At 37.4% G+C, this 24,097-nt stretch overlaps 1 protein-coding gene across 6 annotated transcripts in view; it reads left to right on the top strand.

Moving 5' to 3' along the window:
• Window positions 1-24,097, top strand: part of LOC128996241 (histone-lysine N-methyltransferase, H3 lysine-79 specific) — a 59,661-nt gene that overhangs the window by 8,436 nt on the left and 27,128 nt on the right. For all 6 annotated transcript variants that reach the window (XR_008491032.1, XM_054421407.1, XM_054421406.1 and 3 more), the window contains exons 3-11: window positions 3,978-4,052; window positions 6,134-6,197; window positions 16,153-16,290; window positions 17,134-17,319; window positions 18,110-18,377; window positions 18,889-18,995; window positions 19,773-19,814; window positions 20,686-20,914; window positions 21,818-22,036. Coding sequence is in view for 5 of the 6 variants with exons in the window: in XM_054421407.1 (XP_054277382.1) it covers window positions 3,978-4,052; window positions 6,134-6,197; window positions 16,153-16,290; window positions 17,134-17,319; window positions 18,110-18,377; window positions 18,889-18,995; window positions 19,773-19,814; window positions 20,686-20,914; window positions 21,818-22,036 (1,328 nt within the window). In the remaining variant the exon portion in view is untranslated. The remainder of the gene's footprint in view (window positions 1-3,977; window positions 4,053-6,133; window positions 6,198-16,152; window positions 16,291-17,133; window positions 17,320-18,109; window positions 18,378-18,888; window positions 18,996-19,772; window positions 19,815-20,685; window positions 20,915-21,817; window positions 22,037-24,097) is intronic.

The raw sequence follows: 24,097 nt of genomic DNA, 5'->3' as shown, positions 1-24,097 counted from the left end.
GACATTTTTGGGGCACTCAAGCATTATCAAAATGAAACTTGTATATTTCACACAACAACGCTAGACCTATTCGGATTTTATAATAGAATATTAAGTCTTTCTGCACTTTTCTTAAGTCAAAGCTTCTAGCATAGATAAAACATACTTAGTAGCCTATATTTCTCTATGGAACAGCTGAAGCCAATTTATTGTTAGTTCTGTTCGGTGCACTGTAGAGGTTGTGTTTTCTTTACAATTTGTTTCTTGTTATTTCATGTTTGTTATAAATCCTCGTTTAGCCAACCTAAACCGTTTTACTTCTTAACAACAACTCGTCGCCTACCTAACCAAACAGTAAAGCACAAATCATGAAATTAACCCAAAAATAATAGTAACCCAAAAATAATAGAGACTACATTTTGTTGACACTAGCGATTAGTGTCGCCGGACATGAACTAGACACGAAAAGCGAGCTTTAAAATGTACAACGGGATGAGAAGTCTACTTGTGTTGGTTAGTCTATTCCATAGTTTGCTACTTTGAAACTGGTCGTAACTGTCTTGATCCGTGGGCTTGTAATGGATGGTCCTGACTGTAGAAACAGCTGATCACTGACAGCTGTTACAGCTGATCACTGTACAGTTGCTGGCATGTTACGTTTGTTTTCTTTTCTCTGATGTTGACCAACGATCTATTCCAATTTAGAAAATATCGTACTTTGATTTACCAATCGAACATCAACATGATAAAACAACCTATTTATTTATTTCTCAGTTTGTATACAATCACGAGAAATAAGCATTTAAAACGCACGGTCAGTAACATACTAACATCGACTTCAGCTGATAAAAACACTAAATTCACGTGGAAGTATCACAGATTTTAGAACAGACAACATTGATCACAAACGAACGACGTCACTGACCCGAATATACAGGTAAACAGTAACATCTCGTTTGTAAGTTCTCTGACAGTTCCTTACAATAGTACAAACCTTTTCTTTCGAAGCAGTGACGTCATTTGTTTATGTTTATGAGTTAACGCGTTCTGTTCTAACATCTGTGAGAAGCATATTATGCTGAAACAGCTGATATGTAGAACAGGTGATGTGAGGCGGGAACCCTTGGGCAGAAGGCAGATGGTCACTCGGTCTAGCCACGAGCTACGAACTCTCTATTTGCCCCACTTCCTGCACAACTTTCACATCGCGTTGTCTATGTCTTTGTCTTCTAGTTCCATTATGGTATTCTACAAGTGCTCTTGTTGTATGTGCCAACAACACTTTATATTTAGCATGTTTGGCAAAAATAAACGTTGACGTCTCACTTCTATCCGAACTTTAAAATCGCCACTACACCTTTATTGGGGGAGCGAGCTGGTCTAGTGGTCAGAGCGTGGGACTTCAGTCCCTGAGGTCCCGGGTTCAAATCCTGCCAATAGATTTTATTTAAGTGATAATGCCGCAACCCTAGGTCTAGTCTGAAGTAATGTTAAAACAATCCCACAATCCCAGGCTCGTGGCTAGCGTCTTAGGGCAAAAAAACTTAGGCTATCACTGCTGGATGAATAGCTGTGGCGGGTTGGTGACAATATCAAACAGAGAATATTGTAATTCAAGATGGCGTCGGTGTTCAACAGAACAGGATACGTGTCAGCAATCCCTAGCTAGTGTCGTGTTCTGCTGAGTGTCTGTACTGCTAACTGTCTGTATCGTGTTCATTTCTGACTACCTGTTTGCTCCATGTATAGCCAGTCGCAATTTTACGCCAACTAACCGGTATGGGTCATAAACATGTATGACAAAACATTATTTTACCTTGTTTAAATGGAAACGTCTAAACCATGTTAATGCTATTGGTATAGGACCACAGCCACCTAGAACTCGTGCCAGCAACGTATGTTTATGCTGATGATCCATCCTAACCTGACTTGCTGTTTGATATTCCCCAAGTCATTTATGATATCAAACGAAATATTGAAATGTTACAGCAAGTTTGATTACGTTGGGTTAGTTAAAAAGAACAGTTTTAGATGTGGTCGGTATAATACGAAAGTGCCTAGTTAGGTCTCACCTTAAAATATCCTACATTTAAAGTTAAAATGCAGGGTGTCCACATTCTGGAAAGTCAGGGATAGTCATGGAAAAAAATTATGGTCATTGAAAGTCATGGAAATAGGCAAAAAGTCATGGAAAGTCATGGAAATCCCCAATGATGGAGGGATTTCAGGGGACCTTTCAATGCTATAGTCGGCCGTAACCGCGACTATTGTAGCATTTTTCCGAATTTTTCACAAATGTACGACAATTTCAATTTATACTGTTGTCTTAGTTTATGGGTTTTGAGTTTGTATTAGTTCATTGTTGTACCTATTGTACTCCATTGTTATCTGTTAATACATATTTCAATATTTTCTGCGAAATAACTTGTCTAGGCAGTATTATTTATGTGTGTACGGTATTATAATTTTTGAGTTAAGTTCGTGAGTCATGGAAATCAATGGTTAATGGTCATGAATAGTCATGGAAAGTCAGGGAAATTGATGACAAAATTTCTGTGGACACCCTGAAATGGCATCCTACTGGTTTCATCATTTTATCAGTCAACTCCCGTCGTTCCCATGGTAACCCTGGTATAGGTCGCAAAGGACAGTAATTTAGTATTACTACATCAGTTGTACAGTGATATAGTGTGTAGTATGTGGGTTGGAAAGATGGGAAACACGTGTCAAGGCCATACTATTCTTATTCTTCCTACAGTCCTGTCCACGCAACAGCTCAACGCTACTTTCTATTCTAGTCTAGGCTACACCTATTCTCTAGTCTCCAGTCAAGCTGTGGAACTTTCTAATTCGATTTTCACTTTCAGTTTTTAAATTTCGCTCGTGCTATTCGCCAGCTGTACTTCGCCTTTGGTAACATTTAGTGTTGGAACTTATTCAGTACCTACTGGATTACTTAACAAAACTATGTACTAATAATTAATGTACGTTCTCTTAAAAAGTTAAGTACAAATAATTTATGTGACTTGGTAGTTTAAACTAGTGTATCAGCCCCCAATTTTTAGCGGTAAACCCCGTGTTCATCGTTTCTCGGTTTTTCTAGCATTGTCTCGGCGACATCTCTCGTGAACAACGCAATACAGTAGGCCTATTTATATTCTGTTTAATACAAAATAAACTTTACTTTGCCATTCAGATCATTGTTTTGACAACGTAGTCTACTTAGTGGTGTAAATTTTGAATATTTACGATCATTATACATTTTACTACTCATTTTTTACAATGTTGCTTGTACAGTTCCAGTTAGCTGGACCAGTTCATAGAACAATGTCGTATTTTTAATCCTCTACACATAGAACCATGTTAAGAAATTGTAGCTCACAATCTTTTAGCTCTATATGCATTTGTTACTACAGTGCAATCAGCCTAAATTATGATCTACTTGACGTCTTTTAAGACGTCTTTCATAACTTTCATTTTTTTTGTCACTCATAAACAAAAAGATACTGTATAACTTTACACTTGTCTTTGCTTGTACCAAATATCAGCTGATACATCAGGTTTTTATGCGGGATTTTTTAAACAGCTGTTCTTACTTCAAATAGAAACAATCTGTTGTCAAATAGAAGAACTAGCAGCTGATATTGCACTTGGATAAATCGGTATACACTTTAAGATTATGTAGAGGTCGTACGGAACGAGGTGAAGCTTGGAGGGGAATAGTGGTGTGGTGGGGGAACCGTTCCCGCCGAAAATCTCAGGCTTCACCTCGTTCCGCACGACCTCTAAACATCGAAACTTTAGCTTATATCGGTCATTAATTGATTATTAATTGGTTCTACAGGTTGTTCGGGTTCATTTTATCTGTCTTTCAGTAGTGATTGGGTTCGCCTGCAAATACAGCCACGGCCCACGTTTTATATAGGCCTAATGTAAATAGCCTATTGTATATTTCCAGTATCAAATACAGAAAAATTAATGTTATTGTTCATTTTCAGATGGGTTTGTGAGGACTTTCCACAGTTGAAATTGCCTTTGGAAAACAACATACTTAACGACTATGATACTAAAAGGTGAGTTTTTTTGTAATACTAGTTTTACTATCGTCGGCTCATTGTTAACAGGAAGTAGTTTTGAGGTTAGACCGCGTCACGTGGTGCAAGGTCATCACATGACCGGAAGCGACCTTGAGACACGTTTAGACAAGTCTTATCAGTGTGTTATACCATTGCCTATTAACTATTGAAGGTAGGAACGAGAAAACAGTTTACAGTAATTTCCTGATAAAATTGGTAACAATTTTTCATTGGCTTGAACTAGGAATAAAAGAATCTGTGTTTACAATTATTATTTAATTATTTTACAATTTTTCTAAGAGACCATCATTGTTGTTTTGTCAAGAATGTTCAATCTTCTAAATTAGGAGAATTTTTAGTTGGATTTGTTCAAATTGACAGGTTAACCTTGACCATTGGGTTTACTAGTTTTATTATTAGATTGGCGTCACAATTGTGTTTTTTTTTTCAAAATCATGGTGTAAAAAGTACCAAAGCAGTTTTGTGTATTGATCCTGATCCCTGAAAAGAATGTTGCACCTCAACCAGTTGGGCTATCTTAGTGCAGTTGTTGTCAATTAAAAAATGAAAAATCTCAATTAATTTGAGACACTACAAACACAAAGTCATGTGATTTTAAACAAATGACTTTTCGTATGCACAAACTTCGTAGTGCCTATTGAAGGGCAATTTACTTCTTGAGATTTGATGTCCCACATTTATGATAATAGTATGAAAACCCAAAGAGATAATATTTTCCAATACATTATTAGAAAACTACTGTATAAGTGGCCTATCCAACGCCTCCACGAGTAGTAAAATAATTCCCCCCCCCCTAGTTTATTTGGAAATCCAAATGGGAATTTAGCTTAGTCTGCAGGTTTGCTGTGGCGTGGGTATTTTGAAAATGTTGACGCAAAAACAAATAAAGTTACAGAATGCGGAATTGTTTCATATTTGTAATCTAGACTTACTCCACAAACATTCTTCTATACGTAATGAGGCTGTATACACCTAAAACATCCGTAAAACAGCTGCTAGTGATAAACGTGTTATCTATTGTTGCGTACAATGGGCATTTAAATTTTAAAGCCCACCAACGCCTGGCAGGAGGCTGGCGTTCGTCACGTTGGTTTATTTATATCCGAGTAGCTCCCCCACATCTCTGCCACTTATAAATAAACGCGTCTAAAATCAGAACAGCGGGTTTCGACCTCTAGTGAGGTTTGTTGTAAATAGTCACACAGTTTGACTGTAAGCGGATGAAATATTTGGAACTGCTCGAAACCTAGTGATCCAGTTTATTTATTGTGTGTCATACAGTCTTTCTTAGTGGAATTTATTGTTTTAAGAACGGCAGAATATGCATTTAGGCAAGGAATTTGGACTAAGAGAGCGATTAAGTCCATCTGAAATTCAAACGGAGGTCCCCTAAATTCCTTACTGAAGACTAAATGCTAAATCATCACTGGAAACAAAATTATTTGTAAGGTTTTTGTTTTAGTTAAGCTAAATGGCATTGTGTATCCTTTTGACATAATCAATACATGTAGGGTAAATATGTCTATACTATACTTGGTTCAATCAATGAGTTATTGAGTGTGGCAATTTGCCTATCATTAAATTTTACTAATCCTTTAAATCATATTGGGTCAAAATACTATTGGAATTACGATGACAATATTTTGTTTGCATTCTAACTAAGCCTTGGATTTAACCAAGTTTTTAAAACATGTTAATTAGTTTATGATGCATTTTATGTGCTTTTGTGATAACCTATATAAGAGAAGGCTTTATCTATACTTAAACTTATTCTATTCCAATAAGACATCCCGTTAAAAACTGGAGAGAATTGTTTAAGTGAATGTATTTTTGTGGCTTATTTCTGTGGACTGATTCCTAGGTTTTATTGTGTATATCGAGTTGTACATATAACCACAACAAAAAAGGTTATATCTGTTTAAACAGAGCACACAGTGTATAAATGAATATCATGTAAAAACACTGTGTATACAATTTTTAATAGGTCCATATATTTTGATCGTTGCCTTATAAAAATGATAAAAATAAAGGGTTAATAAAATGATTGTTTTTTGCAGTTACGACAGCATGAGAAATTTATGTGACCGCTTCAACAGGGCGATCGACAGCATGGTCCAGCTGGTAAGTTAATAGCATTACTAATTTGTAAGAACAAATTTACAGATTCGTAAATTATATTAGAAATGCTGGGCTATATAACTACTCATTAAATGCTGGGCTAGAAATATTGAAAGTATTTACAATAATTTCTCATGTTCTTGAATCAGCTACACGTGTATGTTATCGTCACTCCAGCTGTTTTATCATAAACAGCTCATGCTGTTTTTATAGCTGTTGCTCACCGCGTTTTAAGTGTTCTCTAATCATATTTGATTGGTGGGGAGGAGCGTAATTCGACAAAACGATTCATCAATGGTGTCATGGTGGTGTCAGTGACGCTCCAAGTATATCCACAGTCAATGGCATTTCTTTCTCCTCTGATTTCGTGTTTGAAAAAAGTGTTGGGGTTGTATTCAGTTTTTAGTTGTGTTTAATCGTACGCCGGTATAATGCACCGGTTGAACCAGTGCGTGTTCGGAACTAAGGTCTTTCGTGTTTTAAGGAACAGGGTGTTCCTAAAAGGTGGTAATTTTCAAACAAATTACCTCAGTTTTTTTTAATCGACATTAAATCAAATAACTTTGGTTACGTGGATTGGTAAACTTTGAAGACAAGTTGAGAGAGGGTGCGGGAAAAGTCCTTACAGTTCGGATCACGGATATTATAAACAACGGAACCGTCAAAAACATCCAAACCAGGTCAAGGTTATAAGTGTAGGATCCTGGTCCACCGGGATTGCGCCACTAGGGCCAGGTAGACACCGGCAAAGCGCCACTACCAAATCTACCCCTCAAAAGCACCCTCATTGCGCCAATGCGGCATATCTTCAAGTTCAGAAAATGCTTCAAGTTCAACTTTAGTTTCTCCCTTCATTTTCGGGTTAGGTTAGGTTAGGCTACATTCCATATCACCATCCTACCCTATCACCACCTTTGGTAGCATTGGCGCAATCCCGGTGCGTGCCAGGCTGACCCCGGTCTACCGTGGATTCGGGACAGTGACGTAATTTGTTTATTTTTATTGTTTTATGGTCCATATAATTTCTGTCCTAATGTCCGTGGTTTGGATGAATCGTCAGATACACGTCTATTGTTATGTACAGGTGATTCAGTACAGGCAATAGCTATTCTAAGCTAATCGCTGCGTTTTATAATGCAACTATTACGCTATGACGTCACCCGAGATGTGTTTAATGTGTAACCCTTCGTTTACATAGTTAACTTCCCTTATTTCTGTGGAAGGAATTCCTATTGTAGGATATTTGTAGATTCCTAACCCATATTTTCAAACATATTCCCCGTTTTTGGGATACAAATTCTCCTTGTAGCGAGTAGTGATTGTAGTATTGTAGAGTAGTGGAATTGGAAGTGGAGTTGGAGAGTTGGAGTAGTGTGACTGTGAGGAGTGAGAAGTTGGCAATGGCGGCGGTGCATTGACCTCCGAGGTGCGCGGGGGCGGGGACCACTACAACTACAACTCCGTTATTCTGCTGGTCGCTGGTCTTCTGCTGCTCTTCTCCAACCCCATCCCATCACAGCTCAGACAGACAATATACATTTGTCACTGTCACTGTTTAGTACTCAAGTATTACATTACTAGCAGTATATACTCAATTCTGCTGGGAAGTTGGGCGAAGGTCTGATGAAACAGCGATAGTTCTTACTTTTGATTATCTACTTCCATTGAGTATACACGTTCCTACCTACGTCATACAACCATTCTCCTATACCCAGACAATTTGTGTGCAGATGAAAATGTTTATGCTTGGGTTTGCTGATGCAAATTATGCAGGTTTAGGTTTATTTTGGTCAACGCAGATGTATATTGCATATTTGGGCAGGCCTTTTGTGTTGTTGATATTCCGCTTAGGTAAATTATTGTTTTTTGGTATATCTTGGTTTGATTATGTGCTGTTGTTAAGTATCTAGGTTTGGGTAGACGTGTTGGTGTAGATTCTGCAGGTTAAGGTTATATGTATGACCTGGTTAGATTGTGATTATGCAAATCATGTTTGGGTATATTATATTGGATAGATTACGTGTAGATGTACATCATAGGTTTGGGTTGTTTTGTCTAGCTTGTGCAGCTATGGTTGAAAAGGGGCGATTTTGAGTATTTTTTCCACTAAAACCATTACTAAAATGCTTAAACCTCTAGGCTGTCATTGCAATCAAGCCCTTTTCGCAAAAATGAAACCCCCTGTATTTGTCTAACACACTCACACCAGCCTCAACCTTGTAAGCTTGTAACAGTTAGATAACGAGCCATTCAACATTCAGTCATCGAGGTCAATGCCAGTCACTTTTATTCTCGCAGTCGCCAGTTAGGCTATATTGGTCCAGGAAGTAATCCTATGTTGTGTTCTACTCACGCAATGCTCAAGCAGTTATAGACGTGACGATATTTGAGGTTGAGTGCAATGATATAGGGAAATCGGTGGTAACGAAAATAATAAATAATTATCGTCCTGTTTGTTTTATATTGATTTTTAATTATTTTATTTCAAGAAGTTTATCGTGAGGTCTTGTCCGCAAGGTTGTGCTTTAGATAAGATACAATTTTAGGTCAAGGATTGTTTTTGCGTCGAGGAACAACCATACTTCATTTCAAGAGTCATAACAATTTTCTTTTTAGCCTATTAGTTATTGACTTTAGATATTGCACTTTGGTTTTAGACTCTTCATACATGTAAAATCTGACGTTTGTTTTGGCGTTTTTATATCAGAACAAGTTAGCAGTATTAATTGCACATTAGTTATCGTGGTCAGAGAAAATGCCAAGATTGTTGGCAACATAAGAAATGAAGAGTGGACATAGAAACATAAGGGCAGGAACATTCCTTATGCATTTAGCAGTTCAGAGAGTTATCTGTGCGAGAGCGGGTCTATCTCATTATTGATAAGAAAAGTCGTTAATTAGCCAATTTACTAATGGGTATTTTGACACATCGACCTTGGATCTGTTAAATCCCTCTAAGATGTATCTCGATGGCAGTCCAATTGATTAAATTTATTCCAGAATTGTACAGTTAAATAAAAAAGTGTACACGAATTGGTTTTGATGATTTTTTGATGATATTAAGCAGATTTGTCGGATTCGTGACGTAGCCAAGGACACACAATCAAACTGTCGAAAAATATATTGACTTTTCTCAGGATTTAGGCCTAAGTGGTGACTTTTTTGTCCTTAAAAGTCTCTAATACCACTTCCTATGCGCAGCAATGGAAAATGCATTATTCCGAAAGGGGTGTTCCGCATAGGCACTGCTGTGAAAGAATTTTCACTATCAAAAAGCGTTGCTTCAAATGCATAGCTCCGAAAATGTTTCGGAGCTGTGCTGTCGATCGGAGCAAAGCCAGGATATTAAATTGTGACAACGAACGCGAAAACAAGTACAAGAACAAGGTAATTGATAATTCGTTCAGTTGACAGATTTCCTGTGACAGAGACAGGTTTATGAAGGCCAAGCTCAGTGGTGTTTGGTGTAGTGGTGTAGGGGTGGTATCGATTATCACTCCCCCTCCCCCCAGTGGGGGTTGGTCTGGGGCGACACACGCACTGTACATGCTCAATACGCGTATAGCGCCCACCCACTGGCTAAGTGGGTCATACACTCAGGCCTATTGTAATTGAGTGTAATTCTCGCTCAAAAGCTGTAACAGTGCTATCTGTGTGTTACATAATGCAATATGTGATTACGTTATTCCAATAAGTGGGTCATATTCAGTATCAGTGTAGAGATGACAAATTGCCTAGATCGCCAGGCTTTAAATTGAGCGTTATCTAGCTCAAAAGCTATAAAAAAAAAACATTTCTGTGTGTTTATGATTACGGACTCCATTGTGATCACCCGATAATGTTTTGCATTTTATGATCAAAATGTCTCCGAATCGCCAGCTTTCTGAAACTTGCTTTCATTGTACCTAACTCGGACGGGTAGCGTTGTCCTGTAATCCAGCTACTAGGAGGTTACGAATTGTGGATACAGTATTTATAGGCATGCACTGTGGATGCGATACTCCCTGGTGTGGATTAACGTTGGGATTAAAGTCCCCACGAGTGAGTATTACGACTATCCGCAGTACCTGAAAATTAGACCAATTCGTATGTACCAAGGCAAAAATGTGGTTCGGTCGGATTCTGTAGGTCCCTTAGTTGACATTAGCTGTATGGGCTAATTAACAGCTGTGTCAAAGGAATAAGTCGGTCTTGTCAGTTATCCTGGAAGATGAAGGTTGATAGCTGAAAGAAAACAATTCAAAGAATTCCTATTTTGTTTACTAACACAGTTCAGAATTTGTACTTCACTAGGGAACTTTGTTGATCCATAAATAAACCCCAAAAGGTTGTGTGTGTTGTTATTTAATTTGTAACTAAACGTGTTGTGCGAGCTGGTTGTAGGGACAACTTTGACGCTATTCCCATCAGTTTGTGTTGAATGGACACTGGGCAGTGATTGCCCCGTATATCACTGGGACTGGACACTGCTATTGTATACAGACAATGGGGTTTATGTGCCTCAGTCATGGTGTAAACGATCAGTTCCACCCTTGGCCTTGCTGCGGCGACTTGAGGAACTGCACAGCTACATGGGCAAAACTCCCACATGCCTGTCGCGTCGACAAACACTTATCATGTTCCGATTTCTAATCTAACCCAATCAATGGCTATAACTTAGTCGTATGTTTAAATACATGAACCATCACGACATTGTTTCCAAACAAACATTGTTCCTTTTTGTCACCAATAAATAACCAATAAACTGACGATTCGTGGAAATGACAAGACATAGTGAAACAGTGAAAGCGGCGATCTCCATGGTTAAACCGACCTTCAATGAAAGCAGTGAAGCCAAGCTACTTCAACGAATTCGTTGTGAAACAAGCTATAACTACATTGGTAGTTTTACACAATTGCGTTTAATATTATAACTCAGTCTTGTACACGAATACTTGGACAGAACCGGTATGGATCATAAACAAAAACAAATTACGTTGCTGGCCCGTATCCTATACTAATAGCTTTACATGTTTTGGCAGTTCCATTTAAGCAAATTTAGATCTTTACTTTAGGGCCAGTAACATAATTTGTTTTTGTGTTGATCCATGCTGGTTCTGTTCCAAGTATTTGTGGAATTGGGCTATTTATGAACTCTTTATTCGCAGAAACATGTTGATTAAACATTCCCCCATGTAAATTAATGCACCTCCTCTCGGTCTCAGAACTGCTGTTTAAGATTTATGGCCTGTTAGCGATCAGCTGTTTTTGTGTTTCTCTTTGGAGTGTCTAACAATGAGTTCCTCCATATTGTAGATTTTCCATCCTTAAGGATCAGCTGAAGCCAATTTTATCGTTGGTTCTGTACGGTGTACTGTAGAGGCCGTGGTTTGTTTACAATTTGTTTCTTGTTATTTCATTCATTTAACACATCATTCAACCAAATAAAATAATCTAATCTTAAACAATACCTCTAGTTGTATAACCAAAAAGTAAAGCACAAATCATGAAATTGACTCTAATAAACCAAATTTCCTTAACACTAGCGATCAGTGTCCGGACATGAACTGGCTCAGAAAACTAGCTTCAAAATTGATAGTGGTATGAGAAGCCCATCTTGTGTTAGTTAGTCTATGGTTCCTCCACAGACTAGCTCCAATCCAGTCTATTACCTGTCCTATTATGACCATAGAGTAAACCACAAATTGCCAAATTGTTTACTCTCTCACTGATGTGGACATAAACAGAAGTATGTGCAGTTTAGTTACATCACCTTATTGGTAAAGTACAATTTGGCATTTGGGCTTAGAAAGTTTTTATCACTGTTCCATTGGATAGTCCTCAACGTCGCAAATAAGGAATCAAAACTTAATTGGTAATTTTTCCAGCGGTACATAGGACTCCCAAGTTCAAAACTTCAACATACATACAAAGTTGAAGGTTTTGTTATAGTTCAATGATTTTGCGCATGATTAGAGTCGACCTTTTTTCACAGGATTAACATTCTATAAAAAATTTCACAACATTTTTCTTAATATTCTGGGTAGCCGAGTGTATTGCTTGCCTTCAATTCTGAATGTCGCTGGTTCGATCCCAAACAAGATAGATTCTGTACCCTAGTCATTTCCTTGCAAACAATAGTTCGAAGGATGATAATAAGAACAGGGGCTGGACCATCCCCTTATAAAAGACTAAAAACAACAATAGCTTTAATAAACACAAATACAAAACATATTCAAACACGCCGTAATGGTAGTTTTCAATGTGGTTGTGCATTACATTTGACTGGAAGGTTATTTAAATCGCACCAGAGATAGGTCCGAACGCAAAGTTTTGGTCTATCCCCTTCAACAAGGGGTGTTCAGAGTCTCAGTATTGATTTTGTCTACCGCAGTGAGGGGGTTGCATGTTGGGGGTGGTGACAAGTCAACGCTCTCTCGCTCTCTGTTGCTACTTGCTACCGTCTTGCTCTCGTTATTTTTGTATCTGTTCCACTTTCCATTTGCATTCACCCGGCCTAAAGTGTTTCTTAGAAAAGGCTAAGAAATGTTTAACCTTTGTTTTTTAGATGTTAATGCTTTTAAGATTTGTCGGAAATTTATCTTAAAAGAAGTGTGTATGTGTATGGGAAAAGTTGTGAACATTTTCGAAATTATAACACCAAAATAATTTTCACTAGAACACTCCATTTACAACCAAACCTACATTAGCTCAACAGCTGATTACAACCATCTGCCCAAGACAAGGTGTCCCTCTTGAAGGGAGCGTATTTGCAGCTGCCTCAAAATAAGAATGAATTCAATTTGGGAATCTAGCTCTACTGAGTAGAGAACCCGATAAAACGTATTACAGGAAACAGATAAACCGTGGGAAATATGTTTGGTATCGATTCCGCGGAAGTGTAACAACCGCATAAACTGACGACCGGAAATTCCGAGGCCGGATATAAAGGGGTTCTACTACAGCACACTACACAACTCAGTAAACCCCTTGGTAATCTCGCGTATCTCTGACTTTTATTCAAGTATTCGACACAACGTAGCATGCCATCGACGCTCGTCAAATTTCGGCACAGCCAAGGTCGCCGGCGCGGGTCGTTAACATTGGGAATGCAGTGTGTTGAGAGTGGCGGGCGGAGCACTAGGCAGTAGGCAGGGTCTTTGTAAAGAACAGGTTTGGTCCTTGCAAGGCCGAGCTCGGGTCTTGGACCTCTACCCCATCAGCGTCCCAACCGTCAGTGATGTTTAACTTTTAAAAATCTCTATCTGACCTCGGCTAGTCCGTTAGTCTAGGTTTTGGTCATCAAATTGATTAGTGTGGCTTCATAAATAACTTTGAGAAGGATTTTGTATTGCAATACTACGTTTAAAATATGACTTGAAAACTCTGAAATCCCATTATCGTCCCACACCAATCTTTTATTTGGTGTTGTTTTAAAATGTCCAACTTTGGAACACTATGTCAATGTCACACCATGTTATCTTTCAACCGCCAACAGTTTCCATTGTTTCCAAGGTCAACTAGTGATTTCAACATCGTGCGTCAGTCTAGGTCGTCTAGGTTCGTTAAATTTCTAGATTGGAATAGGTTTACAGGTGGTTTTAATAAGGAATAACAACCTTGAAACTCAATAATATTCCCATACCATGCTACCATTGACTATATACAACCATAGTTTATGGAATATAGGTCAATGATGCTACTTTCCAACCGCTAATTTATCACCGAGTAATTTTCAAAAATTACTTTGTTGAGGCGAGACTGTATGTCAATGATGTAGAATTATTTTTGAGTGCCTCTTGAAGCATTTGGGAACTGATACAGAAAGAGTTGCAAAGTTTAATGGCATTGCAAGGAAGATGTTTTTGTAAGAAGGTGTTGTTGAGAGTGGTCACAAAGTTGTTATGAGGTGGTTATGAAGTGAAAATAGATTAGACTTGAGAAAAGGAGAGCTTGTGGATTATTGTTTATAATCAACAAGCCAATGTCCTAGGACCCAAGCCAGTCCCAAGTATTGATTTGTTGTTTTATTTGTTTGTGTTATGTAATCGGGAAAGTCCTTCTATTTTAGCTTGTACTGTAGGCTATATCATCAGTCGATTGTTTTGATTGTTAGTTAGTAAACAGTCTTATATAACTGTTTAGCAAACCCAACTAAGTTGTCCAGAGTTCAACTAGATTATGTTATCAGTGAAGCTATAGGAAAGTCCAAATGACCAAACCTTGACCAATTAATTTACAGCTCCTTTGTGTAGAATCTGTCCTAATGTGTTTTCTAATATAGATCTTATTCTGTACTACTTTACTAGTCATATCTTGGAAATTAACTATCTAAATACATACAATCAGGATTTTACATGAGAAATTGCTTTGATTCATGTGAAGTTTTTCATCTCACAACAGTGAAGCCTAAATTTGTCTATTTTCTTTTTCGGATCGTCTGATTGTCTATCCATTTCAATTTATAATTTGCTAATAATTCCATACTTCCAAGTGCATTTAAATGAGAAAATTCATACGTCTAATTGTAAATATTTAATAATAAGTCAACTAAATCCTATAGTTGAGGTATACTATATACTGTAGTGGCTCCTGACTGTGCTCACATTTCAGGTAAAATCTAAAAATATTCTTTCTAAATGATCAATATTCCCACTGGGATTTAAGTAAATGTTCCAAAAACCCACATTTGTGGCACTTATTGTATTTGCTTGAAAATATTAGCACATGGAAAAGTTTAGCTGTGAAAACTGAATGTTTGGAAATGTGACGTTTGTTGGGTTTACAATAGCTTGCGATTGGAAGAGCCTGGAATTGTAGTATTTGAATATGCGAGGATCGCTCAAAATTACTCTTTCAAATCGAAAGTACATTGAATGAAAGGATGATTCATGGTTGGTCCTAGTGTTTGGCCTAGTGTAAAGAGATTGCACATGAACCTGACACCCCCAGGGTAGGGGACAGTGACAGAGGGGGGGGGGGGTTTAAAGGGTGACTCCCCTACCCCTGATTGACATGCAGAGTTAGGTCTATTGATTGGCTCCAGCCTACCAGTTTAGCTGACCTTTGAATACAACACTTGCACTTTGTACCTGTCATGTTGTCTTCCTGTTTTAATGTGTTCACGTTGCATACTTGACTATGGATGTATATTGTAATGGTGGCTGAATAATGCTGTGCTTACGAGAAGTAATCAGAGCTATAAAACTATACAAGCACAGAAAACATACTACTATCAGAATGCCAACCGTATGGTAAAAAGCTCTTAAGTACTTTGAGAGAGCTTTGCCTGTCAGTTCATAGGCAGCGCCACCAGCGTTGCAATTTTTACCATGCGATTGGCATTCTGGGTTATAGTAGTATGTTTTCTGTGATACAAGGCGACTTATGCCTCACTGATATTTGGTTTAGTTATGTCCATTGCATCTCCATCTCAATTGGCGGTAGTAAGAATAAGAATATTTATTTTCCTTTGACATTACATGCCTTTGGAATCGTCAGTTAAGCTACTCATTAAGAAAGATCACAAAGCTCTACAAAAACCAGCAAATTCTACACAATCAGCTGTTGTCAACAACAATACCAGTTTAGGATCAGCTGTTTATCGTACAATCAATGAAACCTATTCAAGGCTATCTTATGGACAGCTTTAAACTCTCTGACCCTTTTATTGGGCCAACCTTTTATATTTGTTGTTCTTTTGATCGGCTTTCAACATTGTTTTGTCTTTACTTAATCTATTTACTCTTTTTGTGTCAAAGGTGTCTTTCTTTCATTCGTTTTAGTTTCCCTTCATATTTTTTACACAATTATCTCCCTCCTTAGAACATTTTCCGTCCATGTTCTGCATCCTGCTTCAGCAAATACTTAGTGAGCATCAAAACGATCCAAATCCGTTGAAACATGTGTTTGAGTCATAACTGCTTATGGATTATACAAGTATATATTGTGTTTATGTAACTTTCTCTCTCTGTTACAGTCGAAGGGTACCTCGCTGCCTCAACGGGTCAACAAGAAGCCGTCCCGAGGTCTGTTGAGACATATTCTACAACAAGTGTACAACCAGGCTGTGAGGGAACCGGACAGACTCAACCAGTACGAACCCTTCTCACCGGAGGTCAGTGCCTTCATTATAGTCTGTATGATGAGACCTGTCTCCTGTCCCGATTTACTTTTCATTTTGATGTCCCTAGAGGCCAAAACCACCATCTGTTCAAATTCATATTTATGTGTCCATTAGTACGATAACTCGGGCAAAAATGATCCCGATTTCAATAAAATTTAGTACAAACGTGTAAACCTACGTTTACTCTAACAAGTTTCGCAAACCAGCCTGATCGAACCATGGGACTGGGTTTTATGGGGTAAAAATTGGTTTTTCTCTTTTTTGACCCTCAAAACATAATATTTTCCAATTTCTCTGTAGATCATTTTGAAGAGCTTGGAAAACAAATAATTTAGTATATTGAAGTGTTTTTGTATAGCTATTGGTTTTGGAGAAAATTGTAAATAAAAAATTCCCATGTTATTCTTATGGAGAATAAGTAAACTGTTGTAGCTTGTTTATGGATATGTTTTGATCTAACTTGCATTTCTTTTTACTATTTTATACTAAGCTATTAATGTTAAAAAACACTTTATTACCCTCCCTGTAGACAGCAAACCTAGGTACTCGTTATAGGCCTACCTAATGTTATTAAAACGGATTTAATTGAAAATCAAATCAGGCAAATTGTAATTTGCTTAGTCTGAAAGTTTCCTGCGGCCGGGCTATTTTTCTGCCAAACTGTCCATGACAGTCGTTTGTCCTGTATTTGTATTAAGTGGATATTTGGAGGGATTGTGTACCTGAATTCGACTCTTACTCCAACTGCTGTTATTTGAATTCAAGTTGGTTTCTAGCCTCTAACAATAAAATCATCAAATAATTGTTAAACACTTCCTATTTTGTGTTGTGCAGGTATACGGTGAAACGTCTTTCGAACTAGTGTGCCAAATGATAGACGAGATTCAGATCACCAGTGAAGATGTGTTCATTGACCTTGGCTCAGGCGTGGGGCAAGTCGTACTTCAAATGGCTGCTGCGACTCCGTGCAAAGTCTGCTTCGGAGTCGAGAAGGCTGAGATTCCGTCCATGTATGCAGATGTGAGTTGGTCATTTGTTCTTATTTGATTGGGTTTTAGAATACCTAAGAACTGTGTAAAGCAATGGAACAAGCTGGCCGACAACTTGTTTTTTAAATAATTTTAGAAAGTCTAGGCTTGAATTAGGTACCGCACTAGAAGTTTTCCCAATTTTCAAAAGTCTACTGTGCCAATTACATCTTATTTAAAACTGAATCACTCTGTAATACAACGGCTGACAAAGGGGTTTTTATGTTACTGTAAAAACTATTCTTTGAATCAGCAAGACAACTCATCATTCATGGGTTGAATTGATAAGAACTTGAATTTACTGAAATTAACACGTTCGCTGTGGCCCATCAAATGGTAGGCGCAGCCCCAGTTCGGCGCAGCGTTGAGCGAACCTGATTGCTGGACGATTGGCTTTCAAATTTTGGTCTGACGAATAGCAAATAATGTGCGGTGATGTCCTAAAGTACTCTCATCTACGTAGTATAGGTCTGCCTTCGATCAACGCTAGGCTCGCACTGATCATCAAATTTTAAGATTTTTTCACTGCAGTGTGGGTCAGTAATGACCCGGCCGCGTGAGGGCTGCGATCACCGTGGGTCAGTACTGACACCCACCTGCAGCAAACGTGTTTTAATCAACTGAAATAGGATTTGGAGGTTGGTCAGACGAAGTAACTTGAATATGACTTAATTTGTTGAAACAAAATATTTCACCCGTTTTACAATTTCCTTTTCTGTTTATACTAATTTTACATCTATTATTTCTGTAATATTCTATATTCAACTGCCCGTTTGTTTCAGGATATGAATGGCAATTTCAAGAAGTGGATGAAGTGGTACGGGAAACACTACGGTGAATACCATCTAATCAAAGGAGACTTTTTGACTGAAGAACACCGTGAGAAAATAGTTGGCGCTACAATTGTTTTTGTAAATAATTTCGCTTTTGGCCCAACAGTTGATCATATGTTAAAAGAAAGATTTGCAGATTTAAAAGACGGGGCCAGAATAGTCTCTTCTAAATCGTTTTGCCCTCTAAATTTCCGTATTACTGACAGAAATCTTTCTGGTGAGTAAATCCCAATAAATTTGGTCTGTAGATTAAAACACACCCTAATTAAGTTATTAAAAATCACTGTTCACGCTAACTATTTGGTGTTGTAGTCGGGAGGGGGATAAAAAATAACTTTCTCTTCATCGTATGGGGCAAGACTACGATAACATTTGTGTGAAAGTCGAAGCAACAAAATTGACTTTGCCCAAAATGGTGGTCTAAATATGATAAAACAGCTGATTGGAGACCAGACTGGCTGATAAATTTTACTACTCTAATCACCACAGCAATTTTGTGGCTTAAAAACCATATAGCCTAATTTAAAACTCCATTTAAGTCACTGGATAGTACTATGGTGATAAGCAGTTTAAGTTTTGTTAAGAAAAAAAGAAACATTTTTTATCTTGTCAAGTTTGTTTAGAAAAATCACATATTACGTTTCTGGTAAAAATATAAATTCAATCATACCATCCACTGTGTTTAGATTATTTTGTTACAATTGATTAACGACCTTTCTCTCTTACAGATATTGGAACGATAATGCACGTTTCTGAAATGGTTCCGCTAAAAGGCTCTGTATCATGGACAGGCAAACCTGTGTCTTACTATCTACATGTTATTGATAGGACAAAGGTATGTTGATTGAGGTTATGGTACTTAATGAGTAAGCATTTCCAAATTTTAGTATGGGTTCATGCATAACCTCTTAAAAATTGTGTTATTCCTAGGTCTGGATATCAACTAGGCCTATTCATTGTCTTCTATACCTCAGCCCCTCTTTTACCACCATTTGCCATTTCATTTCTCTCTTTACATTTCTCTTAAACTCATAGATCCTAACTTTTGGTAATTTAGTTTTTCTCTCAGTTTTATTCGCTCTACAATTTCAACTCCTAAATCACCAACAAATATATTTTTCAAAAATGTATATATTCTTGAATTACTTTCATATGTTATTGGTCTAAATCATTGTTATGTTTAAAATATGAACCACTTTTTAAAACTAATTTATTTGGCCTCATTTTTTACTTCTGATTTTGAGTTATCTTAATGCGTTCATGTTCAGAAATGTATTCCAAAGTCCATAATCATAAAAGTCAAAATTGTCTTATTAGACCTACAAGAAATGATAAACTCCTATGGACATCCTAAGAATTGGCACCATAACAACTAATTTGTTTGAGTACGGTTTCTTATATATTATTGTTTTATACACACACATACAATTTATGGATTTAATCTAGGATTTGTAATGTGTCAAAGATGTGAGCAATTATCGGTGCGATATATTGTTTATCAAACATTAAAATCATGCATTAAATTTGTGGAGACAGATTAAAACTTCTGCAAAATAATAAGTCCCAAGATCTTGTAGTATACCATGTTAATGTTCTTCCTTTGTTATTTCAGCTGGAGAGATATTTCCAGAAGTATAAAAATATTAAGACGAGGGTAAGTACTGAGGGTAGATTGGAGTAGGTTGTGGAATACAAGTGTATCAATTAATTTATCTTTCTAGGTTTATAAATAATGATATGGACTTGGCACTGAGTTTAGCCTACTTAGTTGTTTCGTTTATAGCGTCAAAATGTGGATAGACATAAATTTGGGTTTTACAGTAGTTAAGGCCATGGACATTTGTTATCGTCTAAAGTCAGTAGGCCAATCCTAATTTATTTCTGTGTAATCAATGTAAAAATGTGATCCTATTTTTTGTTACCTTGATGCTACTTTAAATTGTCCAACTGTTCAGTCAAACTAGCAGAATTGTCAAATTTTAAATATAACGCTCTTTATTATTTAATCAATAGAATTGACTATTTAAAATACTACAAGAAGAGTGACGATGCATCTGTGTCTGAAATTTTATAATTCCAATAATCATCATTATAATTAACTTGGTCTTGGTATAATATTTTACAAAGGGTTTGGTAAATTTGAATTGGAAAAAATTATACTCGCTTAATATAATTGATGCTTTCTGATATGGAATACTTCTAGAAAGTTATGGGTCTGCTCTCAGTATTTTATAAAAAGTTATATTGAAGTCTAACAAAGAAAATTACCTGTATGTTAAATTTTCAACTTGTAATTTTTCCTAAATTAATAACCTAATGTAATTATCTATAATAAAACGTAAGGTTTGCTCCTTATTTTACATAAAATACAGATTGTTAAATTTTTTATGCTACACTGTGTTTACATAACAAGAAAGCTATTAAAGAAACTAATGTTATAAATAAGAACAAAGCAATTGATACCAAAAAGTGAATTGAAAGTATTTCAGTTTATAAAATAAAATGTAAAATTTGTTTTAATACAGAATGGAGTGACACATGTCAACGGACTTGCTATTGAGAACGGAGATGCTGTGAATGGTCGTGCGTGCCGCTACCGCAACCGTCGCGAGACCAAGAGTGCTGACCAGTCAAGCGAAACGGAGAGTGAGACGACGGACAGCTCGGAACTGCCGAGGGTGACGACGCGGCGTGCGTGGAGCGACTACTGCACCAACAAGGGGCGGAGCTCCCAGAGCGAGGAGGAGTCTACTGGTGAGTGAATAGTGACAGCTGATTATACCATCACATGTTGTGGATAATTGGTTGGCTCTAGCCTGGAACTGTTTTATATCAATCAATCAATTAAGATGGGGACGCCACTATGTGCATATTTTAACCCATATATGAGTGAAGGATGAGTGGCGCGATCTTGTAGTCTTGTTTAGTGACTAGGGCCGACATGTACCTTAATTCAGGCCTAGTGTTAGTCAATCAAGTACTAGTGGGTCGCGGCATTATCACGTGGTTAAAGGCTTTGATATGAACACATGACCTCATAGAGACTGAAGCTCCATGTCTAGTGTTAGACCAGCTAGCTCCTTGGTCAGAGATAGAAAGTTCAGGTCAATGTCGATAGGTACATTTTTTGAGTGATAAATTACCATTTTCATTTTGAAGAGGGCGTATTGACCTAGGGTGTCTACTATCACGGAAAAGTCACTGATTTTACTAGAGGTTAAGGGAAGTCAATGAAGAGTAATGGATTTTCATTTCAAGTCCCAAAAGACACAGAAATAATTAGGCCATATAAAATAGTATTCACCATCCTGTCTTTTTTGTTCTTTTACCGATGACACGACAGCTGACAACAGTGTGTCTCGTAGTAATAAGGGAATATTTCACTATACATTACTGTGATATAGATTGGTGTTACCACATTTCCTGCTGTAGCCAAAATAAAGGCATTTTAATTTATTGATTTATTTTTGGCTCAGGTTAATTTAAACACATAACATATCCCTAATCCTATACATAGCAAGTGTTGAGGTCCAGAAAATTTTAAAAACACAGGCTGCTTTTTATATGGGAGATACGCTGTAGATAACTTACCCTGGATTATGTCCACTGACAAAAACATTATTAACCGTTCACTGAGTATTAAAATTTTTCTCACAGGCAAAGGTCGATCACCAAGGAAGAAGCAGTTGCGGCGTAAGCTGCCTCGTGCTGGTAAGCCCCCGCCTGCGTCCATCGCGCCAGCCCCAGGGCCCCGCCCTCCAGCACGGAGGACCAAGAAGTGCCAACCCAAGCGGGGAAAACCCAAGAAACCCATCAAGATCACCGGCGCCTTAGACCTGCTGCATAGTGAAACACTGCTGAGTACGACACCACAAGGTCAGTTCAGCTTCACAATTGCTTAACAAAGTCAACTCGGATCTCTTTATATGCCAGTAAATATTCACACAAATATATACGTCAGAAATTACAGGGTATTCTTAATTTATGGTATAGCATACAAAGCTACAAGTCAAAATCAGTGGTAGTCCAGGCTGCAGTCATAAATTCATTAACATGGTAAAAACTATTTTTCTTGATAAAATGCTTAATCTTATTCAGTGTCAAGCCAACCAGGTACTGGGAATCGTATGTGAATTTTGATGACCGAAAAAATCTGTGAATTTTGTAAGGGACCGGTAAATTGGAATTTTTTGAATAATCACTGAAAAAACCGATTTTTGTTGTTTTGGGTAGTGAAAATTGTGACTGCAGGATACTATTACGAATTGGGGATGTTGCCACGATCATAAGAAATTATCACAGAATTTCCCACATTCGTAAGAAATTACCACGGCCGTTGTATTTCTGCAAAGAACTTTCAATTGAGTTTAGTGCTTTTTGTGCCTCATTATGTTCTATGTAGTTTGAACCAAATGCATGCATGAGGACATCTTCAGCTTGTAGTTTTCCCCTTTAATATTTTTCATAACACCTGTTCTGCTAAACCCTCTGGTCTCACAAGACCAACTGCATCAAAAGATCTAGAGGACTTATTTAAGTGAAAAGCTAAGTTACTGCCGTGGCTATCTGCACACAGAAGATTTTTATTAATTGACTTTTTATTGTTGTTTTTGATTTAGCAGGAGCATGTCTTTTACTTTTACCTTTGTCCTGATGGCTTCTTGGGTTATACAGACAATTTAGTTTGTCTTTTTGTGGCCCGGCAGCATCTTCATATTAGTTGTCTGCTTCTGAGAGTGATTGTAAGGGAGACAAACGATTCTTGGAGGTAAAAACTGCTTCAGCTGTTCCCACAGCTTCTCTGTCCGGGTTGCGAGTATTTTGATGTCTCCGTTGAGGGTTACTGAATACTGGTTGCCACTAGTTGGCTACATGCGGATCTGCTGATAGTGTTGTTTGTTTGTAATAGGATTTCAAACAAGTTAAAATGTCTGTTTTTTATTTTTTTGGCTGCCAATCTGAGCTTTTTTTTATTTATAATCTGCAACATAGATTCTAATGACCTCATTGACTCAAATTTTTTTTAGTCTTATCTTCATATATCATACGTTTTCTGCAGGATTTGGGTAGCATGACATCTGGGTTTTAGTTTTACATTATTCCTCTAACTAAGAGATTTGTAGAGATTTTTTCAATTTTCTTCTGCAAAAGTTAATATTTTTCATAAGGTAATCTTCCTTGAAAATAACTGTTAAATCAAGATTCTCTTCCATCTCCTTTAGGCTATTTTGTCTTGTAATTCTAAAACGTAAAGGGAGCTTTTGTTCTTAGACTCGAAGAGTTCTTCCGGCAATTCTTCATTTTCTGTTGTAATAGACTTATTATCAGCAACAACCTTTTCCCTAATAGTAATAGTCGTACCAAAACTTAAATCTTAAATTCCTCAGTGTTTATAGTTTCACAGGTTTCTGTGCAATTTGAACGATGACATAATTTTTCTTCTGCTGATGACATATTTTTTACTTCACTGTACAAGCTTACACACTTTAAACGGGACAATTTTTCACAATTTCCAGGACAAAAGATGGTTCCTGAGTTTGCAACTCTTACTACATTTTCCACATGGATATTTGTCTGTAACATGTTTGTGAGTGTTAAGCGTCGCGTAATCGACGCACAACACACCCGCCGTGGTGTTATGCGTCGCTTTTGCGACCCACAAACATCGTTTACGGCGAAGGCTCTGGGACTGACTGAATCAGATTGAACTGGATCGAGATTGGTATCGTTGTTTTCGGCATATTCTGAGCTTTCTCCTGATGTCTGTTTCTAGACGCTATTCATTTTAGTTCCGAAAATATTGTAGCAGACAGCTGACGTGCGTATTTATAAACAACTTGGTTAACCTCGCACCGATGACTGATGTGTTTTATTACGTTTATCATTGTTTTAGTGTTAAAAATCAAAAGTAGTGATATACGTGGTGCATTATAAGAA

Source organism: Macrosteles quadrilineatus, unplaced genomic scaffold, assembly GCF_028750875.1.
Source record: "Macrosteles quadrilineatus isolate MER2022 unplaced genomic scaffold, UCM_ALF_1.0 Scaffold_6__1_contigs__length_79288215, whole genome shotgun sequence".
Classification (NCBI taxonomy): Eukaryota; Metazoa; Arthropoda; class Insecta; order Hemiptera; family Cicadellidae; genus Macrosteles; species Macrosteles quadrilineatus.
The sequence above is the reverse complement of the archived record's forward strand: the minus strand, read 5'-3'. Positions and strand labels throughout refer to the sequence as shown.